The sequence below is a fragment of the Bos mutus genome, chromosome 6 (genome assembly GCF_027580195.1).
Source record: "Bos mutus isolate GX-2022 chromosome 6, NWIPB_WYAK_1.1, whole genome shotgun sequence".
NCBI lineage: Eukaryota > Metazoa > Chordata > Mammalia > Artiodactyla > Bovidae > Bos > Bos mutus.
The window spans coordinates 57,325,484-57,348,726 of NC_091622.1; the positions used below are offsets into that span (position 1 = coordinate 57,325,484).

The following is a 23,243-nucleotide window of genomic DNA, read 5'->3' on the forward strand; positions in this document are numbered from 1 at the left end:
ATGGATGTCTTGGGGTCATTCCGAGTGTGGGACGTGATCAGGCAGGACCTTTCATGGCGCCCTCTTGACTGAGCTGCTTTACCAGTGGGGATGAGGGTGCTGAAGAGGAGCGCACCCACTGACTGACAGTTCCTGTGTCCGTGTGTCCTCTGCTTTTCCGGTGTGGCTCCTTCCCCCTCCCTCTAACTCCCCTGCCTCTCTCTACTTGCTGTTTAGTGGGAATTGTCCACCTGTTGGCGAGTCTCAAAGTCCCTCAGGTCAGTCTTCAGCTCCTGCTCCTCCACCTCGTCTTAACCCCTCCGCCTCCTCGCCTAATTTTTTTAAGTACCTCAAACATAACCCGAGTGGAGAACAGAGTGGGAATGCCGTGCCAAAGAGGTGAGCCGCCCGCATGGCAAGTGCAGTGTCGTTGGTCTTCCCAGGATGGTCACGCAGAGAGGGTGTGCTGCATGTCCACACAGGACCCCGGGGCCACCGCGTGTGTGTGTGTGTGTTTGTGTGTGTGTGTGCTTGTTTGGTTGTGCTTTTCTTATTTTCAGTCTATCATTTGAATCCATTTAATTTTACCATTGATTAATTCCCTCAAAATTGTTGTGAAAACAATCTTGAGGGCAAGATGTGATACTTCTTTTCACATTCCTCTGCTCTGGTGTGTGTACATACACACACACACACACACAGGTTTAACGGCAATGTGCTTGATTATATAAGTTGCAATTTGTGCCATTTCAGAAACTTCCTCATTAATTTAGAAAAATTATTTTTCTACTTCGAAAAGAAAGAATCACTTTGGATGATGGACTGAATTTTATTGCTGCGGTTTTGTTTTTATTTGGTCAGAATGCTTAAAATGAGATCTATCCTCAACACATTTTTCATGTATTCACATATTACTAACTATACGGGCACTGCATTGTAAACTGCAGGCACAGTGTTGCACAGCAGATCTTTAGAATTTATTCATCTTGTGTAACTGATTGGACTGATGTTTGTTAATTAGTTCATTGATTCCTTTCATTTAAAATAGTAGAATTTTATTCGACTGAAAATGAAAGTTAAATCTCATTTGTAAACTGTTTTTGACTTCTTACTTGCTTTAATTTTCTTATCATTAGATGTATAAAATGTGTCTTCTGTTTTGAAGGTTTTGTTTTACAGTTTGTGTGTTTGTGTTTACCCTAAACTCTTTTTTCAACCATACTCTCAGCATCTCCTACCGTAATGCCCTGCGGAAAAAACTTCATTCCTCTTCCTCTGTGCCAAATTTTCTAAAATTTCTGGCTCCTGTAGATGAAAATAACACCTCTGACTTTATGAACACTCAAAGGTAGGGTTCAATTTAGATACATCAAGTCTGGGTGTATATGTTGCTTGTTAGACACAGGGATTTTTTTAGCTGTTCTTTTGCCATTTCCAAAGTCATTTTCACTAGATCTATTATATCTTTTTTCTTACACTTTTTTTCTTACTGAATGTAATTTAAAAAATATGGAATCAACTTGCTACCCAATTTTGACTAGAATTAGTTTATTTATATTTTGTTATTTTCAGAAAATTAGAGGAAGTCTTAACCATTTCTCTGAGTGATAGAGGTATTTCTAGATAAGCATATATGGCTGCCAATAAATCAGTCAGGATGTTTGGTCTGTAAGTTCAGATGCTTGTTCAGTTGTGGGTATAAATTCAGGTGCAACCTACAAGGGTTCCCCACGTTGTCCTATGAATAGGAAAATTGTTATTTATGTATATTGAAAAATATACTTTGTTTTGTCATTTAAAACATACGGGTATTAAAAGTCATCATTAGCAAGTAACTGCATCATTATTGCCCTTGCTGGTTCTGTGTAATCTATTTATTTAGTTATTTTTTGAGGTGATGCTTGGAGACATAGGGCTATGCTAAGGAGATCTTCTCACACACAGACTAGGGGAAGTTGTGAACCTGGTGACAGCGCCCCCCCCCCCCCGCACCTTTAGGCCATTTTTCTTTTCTAAAGTGGCATCAAGAGAGGCCTAGTTGGAAGCTAAGGTCCGTGGAGTGGAGTTTGTAATATATTTACAATAAAAATAAATTAAGGACATGTAACCATAGTCTACCATAAAGAGCACCCTTTCAGAAAGCAGTTCTGTAGGACTGCTGCCCCGCCACGAGCTTGATTGACACCTGTGATGATCTAGTTATATTTGCTTGTACAGAGATAATTTATAATTTAGTGCTTGGTTAAAAAAGACAAAAAGTCAAGCTAAAATACCTGCTTGTATCTCCCCACCAGTCATAAACAACTGTCTTTAATTTTAGGGACTTTGAGTCCAAAGCCGACCACATCAGCGATGCCAGCAGGACCCCTGTGAAGACACGGAGACACTCGTGGAGGCAGCAGATCTTCCTTCGGGTGGCCACCCCCCAGAAGGCCTGCGAGTCCCCCAAAAGATACGAAGGTGAGGCCCACCCCGCATGTGAGCCTGGATTCCGGCTTGAGTTTTGTGTTTGGTGAAAGAAGAGGTGAAATGAGATTTCAAGTTAAAATCATCCCCCGATTTTAAAGTTCCCAGGTTAGGAAGTTCAAATGCCAATGCCTGTCACTGTTTTCAGAGGATCCCACATTCCTGGAAGCCTGTAATAGCATTCAGCAGCTTACAACACCTTGTGTTACAAACAGTGCTTCTGCTGAGCCTCTGTGACTACCCCTGCCCTGCCCCCCCAGGGAATGTTGGGAGCTCAACTCGAATCCCCCATATCCTTTCTTCTCTTCCTGATACGTTCCCAGGCTTTTCTGTTTTCTCCCTCTGCAATCAAGGTGTCAGTTTACACCCTGCCTTAACATGGTGGGTTTTTGAGGTACCGCCACCCCACTGGTCACACTTGTGCTGCCTTGTGCCTTGTTGATTGCTGTCCATCGGTCTGGTGTCACGGGAGGACTCTTTCTCATCATCTTTGTGCCCTCCAAAGAAATGCATGCAGACCTCAGAGATGCAATAAGAAGAATATCTCAGTAAAGCGAATCACATGAATTTTTTGATTTCTCAGTGCACATAAAGGTTATGTTTACACTGTAGTATAGAGTAGACATTACAGTGCAGTCTTTTAAGTGTACAATAGCATTATGTCTAAAAAAGACACATATACCTCAGCTAAAAAAAACCTTGATTGCTAAAAATGCTAACCATCATCTGATAATTCAAGGTTGCCACAAACATTCAGTTTCTAAAAAAATGCAGTATCTGTGAAGAACAGTAAAGCTAATAAGCACAGTAAAACAAGGTATACCTATGTGCGTGTTCATGCTAAGTCACTTCAGTTGTGTCCAACTCTTTGCAACCCTATGGACCATAGCCTGTCAGGCTCCTCTGTCCATGGGATTTTCCAGGCAAGAATACTGGAGTGGGTTGCCATACACTTCTCCAGGGGATCTTCCTGACCCAGGAATCCAACCTGCGTCTCTTAATGTCCTGTGTTGGGAGGCGAGTTCTTTTCCACTTGCATTGCGAGTGGTATAGAATGTGCTAAAGTTTATTTTTAGGCTTTTGCATGTTGAGTTATAATGTGAAAGAGGAGTTTAAATGAAGTTCCATTGACTAAAATTAAGATTTTTCTTTGCCCAGTGAGGTCATAAACTTTGAACAATAGATATTTGCTTTCCTTAATATTCCTAATCAGAAAGTGTTACAAAAGCACAGCGAAACAGTCGCTCTCCAAAGATTACTTGAATTCCTCAGATTTCAAGATTGCCTGTAGTGTAGACTCACGCTGCTTTTTGTCTCTTAGGACACAGCCAAGGCTAATCCGAGGGTTTTCAGACTAGGTTCCATGTAACTGTCTTGGGAGGCGGTGTGACTATTGGAGGAAGCCTTTCTCCCTGTTCCCTCCCCGCTCGCTGTGGTTTCTTCTCTCTTACCCCCCACCACTCCCCCCCAGAGTTCTTAATGTTAATTTGGATCCTGAATCTTCTGCCAGATTAAACAAGAACCAGGTTTGGGCTCAGCTAGCTTTGTGATGTAAAACATGTAACTTCATTTGTACTTAGTTCTTTGATTATAAAATGGTCACAGTAGTGTTGGCTCTTCCTATCTCGTGGAATTACATTAAATTATAAATGTGAAAGTACTTTGAAAGCCTAAAGGCATGTCAAATGTAAAGTGGGAGCATTTTTGTTACCATTGTTGAGTTTGGAGCACTGATGTGTTTAGGTTCCTATACCGATGTTTCCTGGCAGGAACAGTGTAAGGGAACATGATTTATTAATTCAGTGTGATTTAAAATTTTTTTTAGTAAACTGAATTTATTTCAATCTGTCATTTTAGAAAGTTTTAAAGATTTTATTTTCATGTTGTAGATTGCCTACTAATGTTCAACAGCCAGATTGTGTAATCTAGTTCTCTCCTTTTAAAAAAATTCTTTTCTTAAAATTCTAAGGCAGAGGGGTCTGCTAGGGTAGGTGGCGATAGAAGGGTGGTGGCCATTTCACCAGGCAGATAAAAGGCACAGCTCCTGGTTGGAGCTCTGGCCTCTTTCTTCAGGCCCCACCCTGGTGCCACTCTGCTCTGGTGTTGGAAATAACCCGAGTTTCTGGACAGGACGGACACTCCTATCTCCTAGTCGGTGTCTGGGGGGACCTGAGTCAGTGCTGGTGTACACTCGGTCCTCTGGAGAACCCCAAGATAAACTGGGCGAGGAGACGGCACTGTGGGCAGCATGAGAGTGTGTGATCCTGTGTCGCCCCAGCACCTAGAAAAGGGATGGGCGGAACGCCTCTGTCTGTGTCTGAATTCTCCCTTTGAAAGTTAAGCAGGAAACTTTTAAATCAGTTTTGTCTGGAAATATTGTAAGAAATGGATAATTAACTCCACGTTGTAGTCTTACGATGGTCTTTATAGGAGACAGCATTTTTGGGTGACTTCTGGACACTCTGAAACAGCTGGCCAGAAGCATGCAGGGGATGAGATGGGATCCGTGGTTATTGCCCCAGAGGTCAGAACACTGGGCAGATCCATCCAATACCCTGCACACCGGGCAGCATGGTCTCCAGGGAACTGGGAACCGAGCGCTTGGTGTGTCCATCTCCCCTTCTGGAAATGGTGCTCAAAATAGCACCCCAGTATCCGCCTGCCAGGCCCCCAGGGTCACCTCCTTGTTTGTAGGAAAGTACAGAGGTAGTCTCTTTGACATGGTCTGAATGGTTATGAGGATGCACTTAAGGAGAGAATTGAGGGAAAGACTGAGAGCTCACTCAGGTAGCTGCCTGTGACAGCAGGAGCAGAGTGCCTGGTCCAGGCCCCAGCTTATACCCTGGGGGCCATGGTCTGGAACAGCCTATCTAATTTCTCACCTTCGATGCTGTATTCATTAGGCCTCTTGCCACACTGATTGAAATAAGGGAGTGTGTTGTTTTTACTGACAGTGTGGAAAGTGTTCAGAATTCATAATGTTAGAAAAAATCAGTGGTGCACATGTGTCTGGTATAGTCACCACTCTTGTGTGGAAGTCACTCTGGTGGTCCCACTGGAAGCTGCTCTGGCCTCGGCCCCTCCAGCAGGGGGCTTCCTGCCGCTGGAGCTCTGGGGGAGCTCTGGGCTGAGCAGTCAGGGTTTTGATTGTCTGCGATCGTGGTGAGCTGGTGGCCAAGCCTTCTGGCCAGGCTGCTGTGAACAGGCCCCCCTGCTGCAGAGGGCTCTTCCTTCGTTTGGGGGAGTGGAAGATGGGGGCAGAGAAGGGACCAGAGGGAAGGAGGCCCAGGAGGGGACCCTGAGCTGTGCTTTGTGATCGCAACAACAGGATAACAGTAATGCCAGACATGGAGTTCCGCTGTTTGACAATAGGGCCCCCGTGTGGCCGTGGCTGTATTATGTGGGGACTGGTGGGCTCGAAGTGTGTATGTCTTTAGTGTATTCAGATGTGTAACACGTACTGACAGTGTGTTTAAACACTCAGCGCAGTGGCCAGGAGTGTGATACGGGCTGTGGACGACGGTGTGAAGCAGCCTGGCCCACTCTGGAGTGGTTTTAAGCTTTCAAATAAGCTTCCTTAGGTGGAGCCACATCCTGTCTCCCTGTGGTTCCATCCCTCCTTCCTCCTGGTCTCTGAGCCACACAGAATGCACTTACTTGCACTTCCTTTCTTCATATGACAGAGGGTCATGGGGTTGCTGCTTCCTCTGAAAGTCTTCTCCAGGCTGACTGCCCTCAGTCCTTCGCCCCAGCACGGTGTTACTGCCGAGTCCACTCTAGTCAGAGTCCTGTCGCTGAGCATAGTTGGCCCCCGAGGGACCCAGAACCCAGCTCTGCATCCCTCCATCTCCCACCCATGCAGTGCAATCCTCTTTAGGTAATTAAGGTCACTTTCGTAGCCTCTCTCTGCTTTAGGTGATTAACTCACATTCTTGGCTCTTACCATATCTTGTCCTCTGGGGCATGAACTGTTATTTCAAAATTGGACCAAGTCCTAGCTGGTCTTGATGGAGAAAGATTTCTAAGGTAGTGTTTATCTAGTTCGTACCTGTGAAGTGCTACAGCATCATCCAGTCCTTTGAAGCTCGCGCTGGTGGCCAGTGCCTTGTGGCAAGCTGTGTAAAGTTAACGAGGCTTGCCCTCCGTGTCTCTCTGTGATGGAACAGTACTGCGGGCCGCAGGCTCTGCCCTCTGCTCCTACGCTGCCGTCCTCACTGACTCGTCAGGGCCCAGACTATGCAGCTGCTGTTGGCTTTACCACTGCCTCCTGCAGGAAGGTGTCCCAGGGACCCTGATGCTGCGTTGGGTGACCGTCACGGCGCAGTGTCCTCCTGGCCTCTCTGAGAGAGGCTTCTGCTTGAAACCCTCATGCTCGCCATGTGGGCTCCCTGCTGAGGCCTGTGCTCGGGCTGTTCCCTCTGCCTGGAATGCTTTTTCCCCGCCCCCCTCACCACCCCCCGACAACCCCCATGAATAACCCCCCAACCTGCTTCAGATTATTGCTGAACATCATCTTTTCACTGAGGCTGCAGCAGCCACTGTACTTCAAGTTGCACCCCCATCCCTTCAGATATTCCTCGTCTCTTTATCGTGATTTTTTCCATAGCATTTCTCACTTTGAAACATATTCTGGTTATTTGCTTAAGTATTATCTTTATCATCAGGTTCCTCCAGCCCCCAGGCTCCATGACTTCTAAGGGAAGACAAGTAACTTGCTCAGATTCTTACAAACATAATACTTGGTCCTTATTGATTTCTCAACTCCCTGCTTCTTCCTGCTTATGTCCTTTTTGCTCTTACAGAATTAAGAAATGCTGCCTTTTAAATTATATGGTAGGAACTCTGCGTATAAAATAGAGAAGAGAAAATAAAAACACAACTCTTGACTTGCTGTGATAATTATCACCCTTATTTTTGGCCAGTGCTCTACATGAGTTGTTTCCTTTAATTCCCAGTCAACCTTATGAAGGTCGGTGTTCTTATTACACCAGTTTCACAGATGAGGGAGCAGAGGCTTGGAGTGGTTTAAGTCATCTTACCCAAAGCACAGAACTGGTGGGCAGGACTGGAGCCATGGGCCTGTGCCCCACGGCTCCCATGAAACCGCACCCCAGGCTGGAAGTTGGGTGTGGCGCTGTGGGCCTGCTTCTCTCTGCATGGGGTGTTTGTTTTCAGTCTGTCCCTCTGTCCCATTGCTGGCCAGGTAGCAACACGTTTCAGAGCATTTTGACATACAGGCTTGCCTTCAGTTAATCACCTTCCCTCCCCACATGTTAGCCCTGGGACTAGGGTGTGCTGGGAGGGAGGTTGATCTCTTTATATCTGTCTGAATTTTCTTCTGACGGATCGTCTTTATTCTCTGCCACTGTCTGCTTCCCAACCTTAAGGTGCAGAGAGCAGTGTTTCCACTGTGGCCTGGGACCACTTGGGCTCACATACCCTCTGTGTGTTTACCTCCAGCTATGAGACCTCCGGAGAAGACAATGGCACCCCACTCCAGTACTCTTGCCTGGAAGGTCCCATGGACAGAGGAGCCTGGTGGGCTACAGTCCATGGGGTCACAAAGAGTCTAACACGACTGAGCGACTTCACTTTCACTTTTCACTTTCATGCATTGGAGAAGGAAATGGCAACCCACTCCACTGTTCTTGCCTGGAGAATCCCAGGGACGGGGGAGCCTGGTGGGCTGCCGTCTACAGGATCGCACAGAGTCGGACACGACTGAAGTGACTTAGCAGCAGCAGCAGCAGCATGAGACCTCCAGATCCACAGGCAGTTGAGGGCCCCAGAGATCCCTGCATCAACCAGACCATGCCAGGCAGAGTGCGTGCTGTCAGGGGTGCCTCTGGGTGTCTGTCTGCTCCGCTTGTGGGGGGACCCGTGGCAGCCCCGGTGTCTTCAACCCGTGGCATGAGGGACACAAAAGTCTGCTTGTAAGGCGCACTTAGCAAATGCCTTTTACAGTGTTTTAGGTGCTCAGAGCAACTGTGACTACTTTGTATTTATATTCTGGTACTGCAAACTTCAGTTAAACAGACAAGTTAACCTTTGTTCCAGGTAAAAAAAAACTTGAAACGGGTATTTGTACTGTCCCATCTATTTTGTCCCACTTATAAAATACTAATAAAGCAAACTCGTAATTTAAAAACCATGGTATTTGCAGAGCAGTAAAGATAAGTGAAGGATAAATAAAATTTTCTATAATTTGGGGGTTCTGATTTAAAAATTAAAACAAAATTTTTGGCCACACCCCATGGCAAGTTGGGACAGGTATGGGTTCTGAGCAGAGACTGAACCCTCTGCTTTGGAAGCACGGAGTCTCAACCAGCGGACCACCAGGGAAGTTCCCCTGATTTTTACAGATGGGCTAAAACCTGGAGAGAAATGTGCTGGTGACTAGGGAGTGTGACTCCAACTAAATATATTGTAAAGCGAGAGGAAAGGACAAGGCCAGGCAGTGTGGACAGAGGCGGGGAGGTTAGACTGAGCAAATACTGCCCGAGAGTCAGCTTGTCCTATACTCAGGGGTGTGTGACTTTGCGCAAAATCCCTATGAAATAATTGAGTTGCAGGTATCTGAACTTTATGTTCGGAGACCTATCTGAAGTTGGTGGACTTCAGTTATTTTACATTTTGAAATTTATTTAGAAATATTTAGTAGATCCATCATAAATATTCCTAAATCCCAGGCTGTTTTTTTTTTTTTTTTTTAAACTCAACATAGACCAGTTGGTTTCTTGTAGGGATTCCCACTTGAAGTTATTTTAGCAGAGTCCAGCAGGGTGATTTCCATTCTGACCCCCAGAGGCAGTGGAGGGGATGGGGGCTCTCTGCTTTTCAGCTGGTAGGTCATGTCAGCAGCACCACTGCATCACAGGGAAACTGTGGTAAAAGTAGGACCGTCACCAGTTTGTACTTGAAGACTTGGTGAGGCAGACTTTTTTGTGATAAGACAAACATAGGTAGATCATAAAGTGGAATACTAAAAGCTGTGTAGTGTTTTACACTTAAAGCAGAGTTTTCACTGATGGTCTGAATTTATGGCCACTCATGGCTGGTGCCCCAGGACCCCTAGGGAAAAGGCATTCTCTCTTCTTTGTGTTACCAGTTCTTTGGGTGAAAGGTTTGTGAGAGACTGGGTATGTGGAAGGTCCATACTTGGTAAACTGTAAACTTGATGACTGAGGGTGGTGTGGGCGTTCAGTGAAATCTGTTACAGGGCAGAGCCCTGAAGGTTGGATGTGTTTAAGGCTACACTTTTAGGGCAGACATAGCTATTCCGTGTTGCTGATGTCTGTATAACGGCCCTTTGTCACTTTCAAAGCCTTCCCACCATTGGTCCCCACCACGGGCCTGCCCTGAAGGTACAGGCGGCAGGGATGCTGTCATCTCTCAGCTGGGAGTGAACATACCTGTAGGTTATGTGGCTTTCTCCAGATCATGACCTAGAACAGCACTTCACAACCTACCATTGTGCTCAGAGGCGTCTGGTGATCCCCTAAAGGCCGATTCTGGTGTCTGGATCTGGTGGGGCCAGAGGGTCTCAGTTTCTGACAGGCTCCCTGGTGATACTGATGATACTGGCCCACTGTGAGTGGCAGGCACTTAGAACCGCGACGGTGGTCCGTCCAGCCCAGACCGTCTAGTCCTTGGTCAGGACTCCTGTGTGTGTCTCCTCCTGTAGATGACCCGAGGCGTCACCCACGTGTGTCGTACCTCAAATAAATCTAGGTCATAAGTGACCTAGATTTTTTGAGAGGATTTGTGCTGCCTGGAGATGCAAAGAGTTGATCTGGTGGGAAAATGGAGTGATACAAGACATGTGGTAATAGGGATAAAGAAGAGTCTGACAGCGTGCCAAGTGAAGCTAAACATATGGCGTCTGCCTCGTCCCTGCTGCTCCGCTCGCAGCCGAGCTTTGTCTCCTGGGCGGCCCCGGGCACAGAGGCTGTGCAGGTGTTTGTTTTCTTAGCTGTGGGCTCTGACCTAATCGTCAGGCCTACAAAAAATGCTGAAAATCAACTTCTGACTAGATGTTCAGTAGTAGAAATAGTCCATGGTTTTTCCTCCTAGTGTTTCATACAAAAAAAAAAAAAGAATTCTTTGTTGTTAAGAAATGATTTTTTAGGTAACTCCCAACTATGGAAGGAGGAAATTACTTACCTCTGTGTGCCAAGGAACAATTTTAGTCTTGGTTCAATGCCTTTCATTTAAGCATCTCAGGTTATACTGTGCATTTACCAATTTTGCCAACAATAGAAGGAGTCAAATTTTTACATGTCTTATTTTAAAAAAGGAAAAAGAAAACTCATCTAATATAGATCAGACTTATTGATTTGAAACCCATTGTATAAGTAACTAATCCAGTGAAGCTGAAGTTCAAAGGGTTTTTGTGTTGTGAGTATAGCTGTGTCAATATGCCTGATTTATGACACAGTTAAGTCAGTTGGATTAGATATTAGATGTAAATAGTAATGGCAAAACCAAGGAGTATAATCAGAATCTTCATAATGACTATTTTATATCATGAAAAATGTAGAAACTGTTGTACTATGATTTATTTTATATTGTTCATGGCAAATTTTCAAGAATTTATATGCCATTGGGAAATTGTAACAGATGGTATAAGTAGAATAACTGCAAGTAGGACTTAACTGGAACCTGTAAGCGTCACAGTGATCCTTTGTTTTGATCCCCAGTTCTCACCATTCACTGTGTATCAGCCACACGGGGAAACTTAGCATGTGGGCCACAGCTGCCCCTATGCTCTCATCATCTCAAGGGGTGGGGATGGGCTTGAATCCTCCTATCTTTTTAAACCCACCCAAAACATTCTAATTGTGGAACTGCTGTTTTAGTTAAATGTAAGAGGATAACTACAAGGAGATCCAACCAGTCCATTCTGAAGGAGATTAGCCCTGGGATTTCTTTGGAAGGAAAGATGCTGAAGCTGAAACTCCAGTACTCTGGCCACCTCATGTGAAGAGTTGACTCATTGGAAAAGACTTGATGCTGGGAGGGATAGGGGGCAGGAGGAGAAGGGGACAACAGAGGATGAGATGGCTGGATGGCATCACTGACTCGATGGACGTGAGTCTGAGTGAACTCGAGGAATTGGTGATGGACAGGCAGGCCTGGCGTGCTGCGATTCATGGGGTTGCAAAGAGTCAGACACGACTGAGCGACTGAACTGAACTGAACTGAAGAGGATGACTTGAGGCACTGTTACCACTTGGTGGCAGTGTTGCTCCCTGTGTCTTGCTGGCCCTTCTTTCTTTTTTCAATCCCGGAAAAGTGTGCTTTCTTTTTTCCCGTGTTTTTGTTTTTGGTCTTGTTTTTGTTATAGTATGTACCTTCCTCACTGATTTGCAGCTTATTTGAGTAAGGAGAGTACCTTCTGAAATCGAGATGTTTTTCTTTCGTTTTCCACAAGGTTTTAGGGAGCGGGCAAAACAAGGAAGAGAAAAATAGTCCCTGATTGCCAGAGATACAAGGCTTTCTAAGATTGTTCTTAACCTACTTTCCATATAATTTTGCTTTTCTGTGGTCAATAAAGACTAGGTTCAGGATAAAATACTGCATGCCAGGAATGGACTGTTCATGAATTTCAATAGTTTGAAGCTACGAGATTTTTCTCCTTTAATTGTGCTTTTTGGTACATCGTTATAGGTGAGGAAGCCACAGTGAATGGCCAGACTTGACCTCAGTCTGCTGTTTTTGAGGCCTGATATCAGTTGTAAATTAGCCTGATTGAGCCTTTCCTAGTCAACCGTTGGCATTTAAACAGTCAGTTGTTACACTTTATGCAGAGGTTGGCTCTGAGGGTTGGTGGTGATGCAGAGACAAAAGTTCAGTCTCTGCTGTTGGTAGGAAGGGGACGGAGGGCCAAGGGCTTGGGCACCCAAGGTCCTGGAGTCGGGAGACTGGAGTGCGAATCCTGCTTACAGTGCCCTGGAAACTCCTCCTCAGGGCTCATCTAACTCTCAGAGCCTGTGTGCCTTCAGGATTAGAATCCAGAGTCAAAGATCTTGATCTGTCATCTTTGAACTTTAATCTGTGGATACTGGGGAGCCACTGACATTTATAAAACAAGGAAATGGTAGGTAGTTTGAAACTGTTCTCAGGGGGATATAATCTGTAGACATACCTGAACTTGAAACAGCCTCAAAATTGGGGCAGGACTAGGGTGAGGCAGTCACGTGCTCCGAGTGCAAATTTTAAGGAGGCACTCACTTTTAGGGCCCTGCAAGTATGGACCCTGTGCGCACATGACCCTGACAGTGAGTGCCTCCTTTATATTTTGCATCCTAGGGGCCCACCTTCCTCACCCTACTCACTGCTACTCTACAGCTGGGACACCGCTGCCTGGGAAGTTTAGATTAGCTTAAAGAGGAGTCCTTGGCAAGAAACTCGTGTTTTGGGGTTTTGTTTTTTGTTTTTGTTTTTGTTTTTTAAAAAAAAACAGCTTTATTGAGCTAAAATTCATATATTATACAGTTCACCCATTTAAAGTATACAATATATTTTTCTGTATTTACAGGGTTGTGGAACCATTGCTGCAGTCTAATTTTAAAATACTTTTTGTCCCCCAGGAAGAAAGCCATAGCTGTCACTTCCCCAAACCACTCCCCTTTCCCCTAAACCCAAGACAACCACCCATCATCTTTCTGTCTCTGTAGATCTACCTGTTCTGGACATTGTATATAAACAGAGTCATGCAATATGTGACGTGTGGGGCTTCTTCCATTTAGCAGTGTTTTCAGGGTGCATCGTGTTATGTGCGTATCAGCGCTTCATTCTTCTATACAGTCAGTTACTACTCCATTACATAGACAGACCTCAAATACAGTCATTTACCTTTGGCTCTAATGCGCCTGTGAACTTTCATATGCTTAGTGTTGTGTGGTCACACACTGAGAAAGGGTTTTAATGGTGAGTATGGAAGCTCCTTCTCTGGAGGGTTTGAGTTGTCACTCGTAATTCTGACCTTGGGGATGGTTGGGCCAGTGAGGGTGGGTGAGCCTCTGTACTGCTGGCCTTGTTTGCCTTTCTTCCCCTGCAGACTGAGGGGAGAGTGTGAGTGTGGGGTTGGGGAAGGTGAGGGTGGGGCTGCGTCCAGGCTCCCACAGCTCTCCCATTCCAGGTCAGCAACATTGGCCCAGGGCTGCATTTCTTTCTACCATCCTCAGACTGTGTGCCCGGAATCCCTTGGAGAAGTTACGGAAACACAGAATGCTGTTCCTCATTCCTGAAGTTTCTTGGTGGAGCCTAAGGTTGTGCAATGCTTACAAGTTCTGGGGACCACACTTTGAGGTCCTCTGAATGTCGCAAGCTGCAGCAGCTGATAGGCAGGGGTACATCCTATTCTGATTTAAACTCATGCCAAAAAGCCCCGAGTGGTTGTTAGTATAATAAGTGAGTTGAAAATTAGAAATATGTTCTATGGCGGATTATGAAATAACCAATAAATCCCATCTTGTTTGCAATAAAACTCACCAAACATCAATAGTAGCCATTGAAATTATCCTTATCATGTATTGAACATTAGTGTTTGCACTTTCACAGAGTTAGATGGTAATTCTCACACTGACTCTATGCAGTCAGTACTATGCCTGATATTTTCGAGGAGAGGAGGCTAGAAATATTGGATAACGTTCCCATAGCTCCACAGCACTTAGTTCTCACAGCTGCGATTCCAATCAAGCTGTGCTGTGCTTAGTTGCTCAGTTGTGTCCGACTCTTCGCAATCCCATGGACTGTAGCCCGCCACTTTCCTCTGTCCATGGAGATTTTGCAGGCAACAATACTGGAGTGGGTTGCCATGCCCTCCTCCAGGGGATCTTCCCAACCCAGGGATTGAGCCCAGGTCTCTTGCACTGTAGGCAGATTCTTTACTGTCTGAGCCCCCAGGGAAGCCTAAGAATACTGGAGTGGCAACCTATCCCTTTTCCAGGGGATTTTCCTGACCTCAGAATCAAACCAGGGTCTCCATAATTGCAGGCAGATTCTTTACCAGCTGAGCTACCAGGGAAGCCCCCAATCAGGTTGGCTGTATTCTAAATCCAGTCTCTTAATCACAGTAGGGAGCTCTTGACAGTTTTAGGAATAAATTATCAAGAGTTTTGACTGGTTTACTCACTGAAGTTAAGGTCTGTGTAGTAATAAGCTGCCTTCAAGTGAAAGAACAGTTCTTATGTGGAAAGTATTCTAGAATTAAATGTTGTTCAGTTGCTCAGTTGTGTCTGACTTTGCGACCCCATAGACTGCAGTACGCTAGGCTTCCCTGTCCTTCACCATCTCCCGGAGTTTGCTGAAACTCATGTCCCTTGAGTCAGTGATGCCATCCAAGAGTTAAGAATTAAATGTTAACTCTTGTTAATACAGTGCATGTTTTGGGCATTATTTACTGGTAACTCTAATTTGTGAAAAATAGAATTAGAGTATTCTTAGTTGAATGGTTTCTATTAAATTCATTTATTTAAATGAAAAAATGTTCCTACTGGAGGGAGTGAGGCAGGGCGGTCCCAGCAGATGTGACCGAGTAGCCCCAGCCTTAGAGCTGTAGGTGCACTCAGCACACTCTTGGTTTTGTAAAATTCAGAGAGAAGACACAGGGATACGTTGAAGTGCTTCCTGAGTGGATTTTTTCCCAAGTGAATTTGTTGTATCACTTTCATGTAAGTGAAAATATTTGCAGAATAAGTACTAACAAGATTTTAAACATCATTCACCAAAGTAGGAACACTGTAATTACAGTCTTATATAATTCTGAAAACAGGTTGGAACCCCAAGTACACATTTTATACTTGCGAGAATAGTGGGTTTCCCACAGAAAGTTGAAGTATTGTGCTTCACTTCCTGTCCAGGTGTGTTAGCTTAGGAACTTTCGATTAGGGACAGTTCTGGCTATGAGAGGTTATGGTCTTTCCTCTGTGGTTTGGTTTTTGGAATTCTCTTGCAGTAGCATCTTCCCTGAAGTTACGGAAGGGACATTTTTCTTTTTCCTCTTGGTGTCCTGTTGCCAAGACTTGGGCGGGATATAGAAACAGTTGGCTGTTTCTGCCCCACAGGGCTTCAGATCGTGGGGCTTATTAGATTAGAAGCCATCGGTGGGGATACCTGCATTAACAAAGGGGTATATCTTCTGTTTCCGTTTGCAGAGTGGCTGGTGTGGTTTTGGTTCACCATTCTCCCTAAGAGACATCTCTGCACCGCCTCTTGGGAGTTTTCTCCCGTTGTCCCTAACACTGCTGTCTCAGTCACACCTGGTGTCTGTCCCAGTGTGTGGCAGGCTGTGCACCGTTAGACCAGATGTTTCAGCAGCACATTGCAAAGTTACCGGGTTTCCATTCATTTGCCTAGTTTCCTCTCTGCGGCCGTTTCTACCATGTTCAGCCCCTCCCCTCCAGGCACCAGATTTTTGACATCACTTAGAGATTGCGTCTGACTGAATGTACTGGAGACCCTGCCACACTGGTGTGACTGGGGGTTGGGGGGGAGGTAGGTTTATTTTTCTCAACAGGAAGTCTGGATGATGATAAGGTGAGGTGGTTCCCTGGCTCCGTGATGTTCCCAGGAGGCTGGGGTCCTTTCTACTTTTCTGTTTCATCCTCTTGGGTGCCTTCTGGTCACAGCATGGCTGCTCCGCCTTGGGCTTCCCCTACAGCTCCGAGCACAGTGAAGGAGCAAGCAGTGAGGACAGCAGAGTGATCCCTCCGTATCAAGAGAGCAGGCTGTTCCAGAGTCACTGGAAGACTTCTGTGTGTGTCCTGGTCACCTGTGGCTATGTGGCAGCTGGGCGACACTGGTTCTTGGCTGAGCATGCAGCCACCTTGTGCAATGCGCTCCGGATGAAGGTAGAGTGGACGTGGAGGGAACCTTGCCTGGGCCTAGTGTTTCTCCGCCCCTGGTGTGCTGTCCTGCTTCATGCAGCGCAGAAGCTCCTCTGCCCACACTCTGGCACTGACCAGTTCCTTATCCTTTCCGTCCGTCCACTTCCAGGTCACCGTGACTTCTTTTCTGTAGGCGCGGTCAGCTTCTGCTTTCCCGCTATTCCTTAAGGTTTGTGTTTGTCCCTGTTAGACTGGTGCTTGCTTTGTCTTGTGGTTCTTTGTCCCAACCTTCAGATCTGATCCGTACTGTCCAGTATGGTAGCCACTAGCTACGTAGAGCTGTTTAAGCTTGAACGTAGATGTTTAATTTCACACCCTCAGCCCATTTCAGGTGCTCAGAAGGCACGTGTGGCTAGCGGCCATGTGCTGGAGAGTACAGCTCTGCCCTTGTGCACGTTCTCGTGGGCCCCTCAGAGGTCTCCCTTTGCCCTGACTCCTCTCGGAACCGCAGGCACGGCACTTTACGGGTGGTGCTTGTTCTGTGTGCCCTCGCCACTCAAGGAGTAGACTTTGGGCTGAGGCAGGATATTCTGCAACTCACCTTGCTTCTAAAATGATCGTTACTGGGTATATAGGAGTTGAGTCCACTCCTTTCAAGGAATCTTGAAAGTAAGTTGGAACTTTAAAAGTTGTCCATTCCATATTCCTTATTTTCCAGATGAAGAAGCAGACTGAGAGAGACACAGGGGCCCACTTAAGGTCAAACAGATAGTCAGTGGTAGAATGAACTAGAATTGTGGTTCTCTTTTCATTAAACAAAACCTAATTGATTAGTATCACCAACCTGTCTGTTTTTCCTAATTAAGTTCTGTTCTTGCTTTTTCTACCTAGCTAGTTGAGTGAGCAACAGCAGCAAGAACTAGCTTCTTGAGAGAAAGTTCTTTCTCACTCTTGGCTGTCCTCAGAGGCCCACTGCATAGATGCAGTGCTCAGAGGATGCTCAGAAAACAGATGAGTATTGGCCTGTCTTAGTCAACCAGTGATCACTTAGTTGCAAGAATTAGAATATGACTCAAGCAGCTTAATCAGATGGTGGCTCATAAAAATCAGGATAAGGGCAAGAGCCAGGAACTAGGTCACTGTCAGGAACCCAGGAAGTCTCTCTGACTCCCTCTCTTTGGGATCATGTAATTCTTCTTTTTTTCCTGGTCTCCTCTTCATTCTTCATACCAGCCTTCCCAGCTTGTTTGTCACTGTAGTCAGCCAGCCCCCGAGTCCATATGACCTCTTAGCTCCAGAGGCATCCAGTTACTGGCTGCCTATCTGTGTTTTACTCTAGATTTTTCCCAGAGCTGACTGGCCCAACTCATCGTAGCTCATCCAGGAAGGGGTGGGGGAAGCCTGGTACCAGCCCAGCAATGGGGACCCACCTAAGGTATCACCGGGGCTGTGGGGAGGAGAGGGCACAGCCTCCAGCCACCACAAGTCAGAGTGTTCTTGTTAATTATACTGCTCACCCACCATAGGCAAAACCAGGATGGTGGAAGTAACAGGGACTCAATAGCTTGTTAACAGTTAATGGTCATCTGAAAGTAGGTGAAATTGTGTGTGGGTAAGTATGTAAGTTTCTTACTACCAGAAGTACTGGGATGGAAAGAAACTGAGTAACTTTCTGTCAAAGATTTCTCTGCTGGGGATGTGGCTTGATTGATATATTTACCCAGTAATAAGAATTTGGAATTCTTAGAGCAAATAGTTTTGATGCAACTGAACAACCAAAAGTGGTCAGGGTCCCTGGAGGAGGTCAGGCTGGTGAGCCATGCTGAGCTCCTGTGGACCTCAGATACACAGTGTGTGTGAGAGCCAGCCTCCGGGCCCTCTCAGTGCTGCACCCTTCAGGGGCTTATTTCTGAAACCCAGTTCCAGCTCTATGAGGCAGGGACACTGTTGTGTCCTGGTTCTGCGACCTGACACAGGGCTAGGTTCATAGCTGGTGCTCAGTTTCTGTTGGGTGCAGGGCTTTACAATTTTGGAATGTTGACCAAATATGGGTATTTTATTGTTAGCTACTCAGACTGTGTAAAAAATAACATATACATGGAAAAAATACAAAGAAAGCATACTGATATAAGTTTTCACAAGTTTTAGTCATCAGTGATATTTTTCCCATTTCTCTTTTTCACTTTTATGATGTAGTGACATTTTGGTGGTAGGCAAAACGTTTGTTTTAAATAGTCAGTATGTATTTAGCCTTATGGAGGTTAAAATGGAAGCACGTTTCTATCACAAATCATGATGGTAGTGAGTATTCAGATTTATTGGAAATGGGCGCAGTTATAAAATCACTTCCCTTTTGTGGGCTTAAGCTACAGGTCATCATTTGGCAATTCCCCACCCCCCTTCTTCTATTGAATTATTAGACTTGGCATGACCAGTAATATGCATTGCGAAACTGACAGCCTTAATTTGCAGAAATCAAGCCTAAAGGTTAGAGATACCCGGTCTTCATTTGAAGAATTCTTCTTGACCTTCCTGCCACTGCTGTCACCTGTCTCAGAAACCTCTGCTCCCAAGGGGCAACTTACACCACTGCTCACCTACCCAAGAAGGAGCTCCCAAAGCACCTTGTTTCCTAATGCTTACCGAGATTTCAGATTTCTCTGGTCCCAGCAGAGATAAGATTTCAGGATATTTATAGTCTCGGAAGAAAAGCTATGACAAACCTAGACAGCATATTAAAAAGCAGAGACATCACTTTGCCAACAAAGGTCTCAATAGTCAAAGCTATGGTTTTTTCCAGTAGTCATGTATGGATGTGAGAGTTGGACCATAAAGAAGGCTGAGTGCCGAAGAATTGATGCTTTTGAACCATGGTGCTGGAGAAGACTCTTTAGAGTTTCTTAGACAGCAAGGAGATCAAACCAGTCAATCCTAAAGGCAATCAGTCCTGAATATTCATTGGAAGGACTGATGCTGAAGCTCCAATACTTTGGCCACCTGATGGGAAGAGTCAACTCATCGGAAAAACCCCTATGCTGGGAAGGATTGAAGGCAGGAGGAGAAGAGGGCAACAGAGAACAAGATGGTTAGATGGCATCATTGACTCAAGGGCCTTGAGTTTGAGCAAGCTCCGGGAGATGGTGAAGGACAGGAAAGCCTAGCATGCTGCAGCCCAGGGGATCACAGTCAGATGTGACTTAATGACTGAACAACAACATAGTTTCAAAGCATAGTTTGGAAATTGATTTTAAAAATGAAATTTAAATTAAGAAATATAAAACCCATGGAACCTTCACTTCTATTTCTGGTAGCTTAAAAGATACTACGTTCTATCATCTCCAATTGCTCTTTACATACAACTGAAAACTATTTTTCTGAAATTGTAATTGATAAGTTATTCCAAATCAGTGTGTTCTATTTCTAAAATAACATAGTTTGTTAAAGTTTAAACTCTATGGTTGAAGTCATTTTCTGATAATGTTTTTTTTTTTTCCCTGAAGAAGTAATGTCAGTGATACAGAAAAGCCAGCATATCATGGTGTCTGTTTGTAGTGGCATGGTGACCCAGGTCATCTCCCTCTAGATGCCTCTCCGTGGAGGCTTTTGCTTTTGTCTTTTGCCTTCTTGTGTACCCATATTAATGTCAACTCTAGGTCACTGCCACAGTCCCTGGCTATCCTACCCTTAGCCTCTCCCTTTGGTTGTGATCCATAATTTTCCTACCAGCTGTGGGTCAGGAATGATTTCATTATCATCCTTTTGCTACCTCACTCCTTCTGGAAGGGTGTAGTTCTGTCCCCATTCTCTTTGGCACATGTGTCTGCATTGGTTTTCTCCTTAGATTACAGACTTTTGGATGGTGGGTAAAAAGGCTTTTTTATTTTTTGCTTAAATACTTCATACTCCTGTTACGATACCAAGTTCTGTGGAGCTCACCAAAGTCTCCTTGATATTGTTGGTAGTTTAGATTATTTGGAGCTTTTCATGTTAGAAGGACTGCTGCTGCTGCTGCTGCTGCTGCTGCTGCTAAGTCGCTTCAGTCGTGTCCGACTCTGTGCGACCCCATAGAAGGCAGCCCACCAGGCCCCACCGTCCCTGGGATTCTCCAGGCAAAAACACTGGAGTGGGTTGCCATTTCCTCCTCCAGTGCATGAAAGTGAAAAGTGAAAGTGAAGTTGCCCAGTCCTGTCCGACTCTTAGCGACCGCATGGACTGCAGCCTACCAGGCTCCTCCATCCATGGGATTTTCCAGGCAAGAGTACTGGAGTGGGTTGCCATTGCCTTCTCCAGTAAGAAGGACTAGGGGTTCTTAATTCAGCACCTCATTTTCCAGGTAAGACTGAGGCTCAAAGACCATCATGCCCACAGGAGCCTTCCTGTGCGTTGTGTTTAGGATGGTGTTCAGGGTCAGCACCCTGGTTTTGGCCAGTCCCAGAGCATCCTGGTTGGAGCCCTGGAGCGGATGGGTCTGATCTGTGAGCGCCCCGTTGCTTCTCCCCTCTAGGACCTCAGGCTTGCTACCACACCTTATTCCTCTGTAAGAGGAGTGAGCTTTAACTGTCTCCTTCTATGAGAGGCAGTATTGCATAATGAATGCAGGGCTTAATGAGGCAAACGTGCATGCTCTGGAAAACCCTCACAGGTCTGTGGGGCAGGGACAGGGCCTGGGAATGTTGTGGTTTCATGTTTCTGAATTGGAATGACCTTTGGGAGGATATCCTGGAATCTCAGATCTTCATTTTACATCAACACTCCTTCCATACCTGCCCTTTCTGAGTTGCCAGAGTTTTAAAACTGGGCCCAGTGGTCCTTTGTTTTGTTGATGTGTTGTGAGGTAGAAGCAAGTGAGACTCAGGGCCAGCTGATGACTCCTGTTGTAATACATCTGCCTGCACATGGCTCCTGGCTGCTTGGGGGGATTAGGGTTGTGAATAATTTCAGAAGTGATTGACTGGAGAGTTGGCTGTAACATCCTGCTTAACAGTGTGGATTTTTAAAAAATGGTTTTAAATTTTGAATTGTGGTAAAAAAAGAAAAATAAAAACATATAACACAAAATATATCATCTTAAGCATTTTTCAGTGTATAGTTGTTAAGTATACTCATATTGTTGTGTCTTGGGCCTGTAGGACTTTCTAAACTTGCAAAACTGAAATTCTATACCCTTGAACAGTAGCCCCCATTCCTCCTTCCCACCTCCCCTGCCAGCGATCACTCTACTTTCTGTTTCTATGAGTTCGATTACTTCAGTTACCTCATGTCAATGGGAATCATACAGTATCTGTCCTTCTGGGACTGGCTTCTTTTACTTAGCATAGTGTTCCCAAGGTACATCCATGTTAAAGCATATTTCCTTTTTAAGGCTGAATACTATTCCATTATATGTATATAGTACATTTTGTTTAACTGTTCTTCTGTCATGGCTGTTAGGTTGTTTATATCTCTTGGCTGTTGTGAATAACAATGCCTTGATCATGGGTATGCGGATATCCTTCCACGATCCTGCTCTCAATTCTTTTGGATATGTACCTAGAAATGGAATTGTTGGGCTGCATGGTAGTTCTGTTTTTAATCTTTTGAGGAACTGCCATGCTGTTTTCCGCAGCAGATGCGCCACTTTACGTTCCCACCAGCAGTGCCCAAGAGTTCCAGTTTGTCCACGTCCTCACCAACACTTGTGTTTTCTTTTTTTTTGAAGTAGACATCCTGATGAATATGAAGTGATATCTCGTGGTGGTTTTGATTTGCGTTTCTGTAATGATTAGTGATATAGAGCATCTTCTCATATGCTTGTTGGCCATTTGTGTATCATCTTGGGAGAAATGTCTATTCAAATCCTTCGCCCATTTCTAAATTGAGTTATTTGATTTTTTGTTGTTGCTGAGTTGAAAGGAATGAATTTTAAAATCAGACCGTTCTTGGCTTCAGTCCTGGCCCCTCCATTTGTAGCTGTTTGACCAAAGGCAGTTGCCACAGAATCCTCAGCGATCTCATGGATATGGTATTAGTACCCACTTCAAAGAGTTAGGGATGTTTAGCAACTTCTGTGGAAGGACCCAAGAAATGGGAGCTAGTGCTCCATGATAGAGTGGTCTGTTCCTAAGAGGGTTTTGAAGGAAATGAAAATAGCTGCCTTCTCAGTCCCCTCCGCAAATGGCAGCCGCTTTTAATTCCACCCCTACCACCTTCCCTTTGATCATCACTAGACTTCTAGGACCAGCGAAAGGTTGTGCTGGGACAGTCAGAGACTCTGTGTTATATGGAGGACACTCATATTACCAAAAAGAACATCTGGCATCCTGGGCCGTGCGCTGGTGGTTTGCACAATGGCTTCAGCTTTTTGGCAGAATGTTTGTCATCGTCCGAAGTCACAGCCAGAGGAAACCTGGGTCCTTAGGAACCTGCTCCACCCCAGGTGCCATCTCACTGAGTGGCCCCGTGCTCTCAATTCAGAGATGGAAAAACCATGGGCCAGTAGTGCTGATGGATGCAAGGGACTGGTTTCTTTTCAAACTCTCTTGATGAGAGAGACAAAAGACCAGGAATCATTATGAAGAAATTAGTCACAGATGTTTCACTCTTTAAAATCATCCCGGCAAGAGGTTAGACAGCATGTGGCTTTCAAGATGTCCTGGAAGTTGACAGCTGCAGTGAGCTGTGACCTGGCCAGCCACGCCCACGGTTGCCAGGCTTCAGAGGGTCAATTTCCCCCTGGGCTGACCTTCCTTGAAATTAAACTGAGTGTGCCTTACCTGGTTTCTCTGTGTTCTGCCAGGATGTTTCAAAAAGTATCTGTCCTCTGGAGTGGCAGGTAGGTAAGTCTTGACCAGATTGCTTTGTTTGCTCAAGCACAGCAGTCAGTTTCTCCCCTCTCTGTTTTGTCCTGTGCATATGTAACACCTCTCACTTACTCACCAGAACTCTTCAGTGTCCCAACATTTATCACATTCAGTGATGGTCAGAGAA

The 23,243-nt window shown here is 45.3% G+C and overlaps 1 protein-coding gene across 1 annotated transcript in view; it reads left to right on the forward strand.

Moving 5' to 3' along the window:
• Positions 1-23,243, forward strand: part of TBC1D1 (TBC1 domain family member 1) — a 225,209-nt gene that overhangs the window by 136,943 nt on the left and 65,023 nt on the right. Inside the window, 3 exon segments of the mRNA XM_070372259.1 lie at positions 217-378; positions 1,208-1,327; positions 2,300-2,439. Of these exon segments, the coding sequence (XP_070228360.1) occupies positions 217-378; positions 1,208-1,327; positions 2,300-2,439 (422 nt within the window).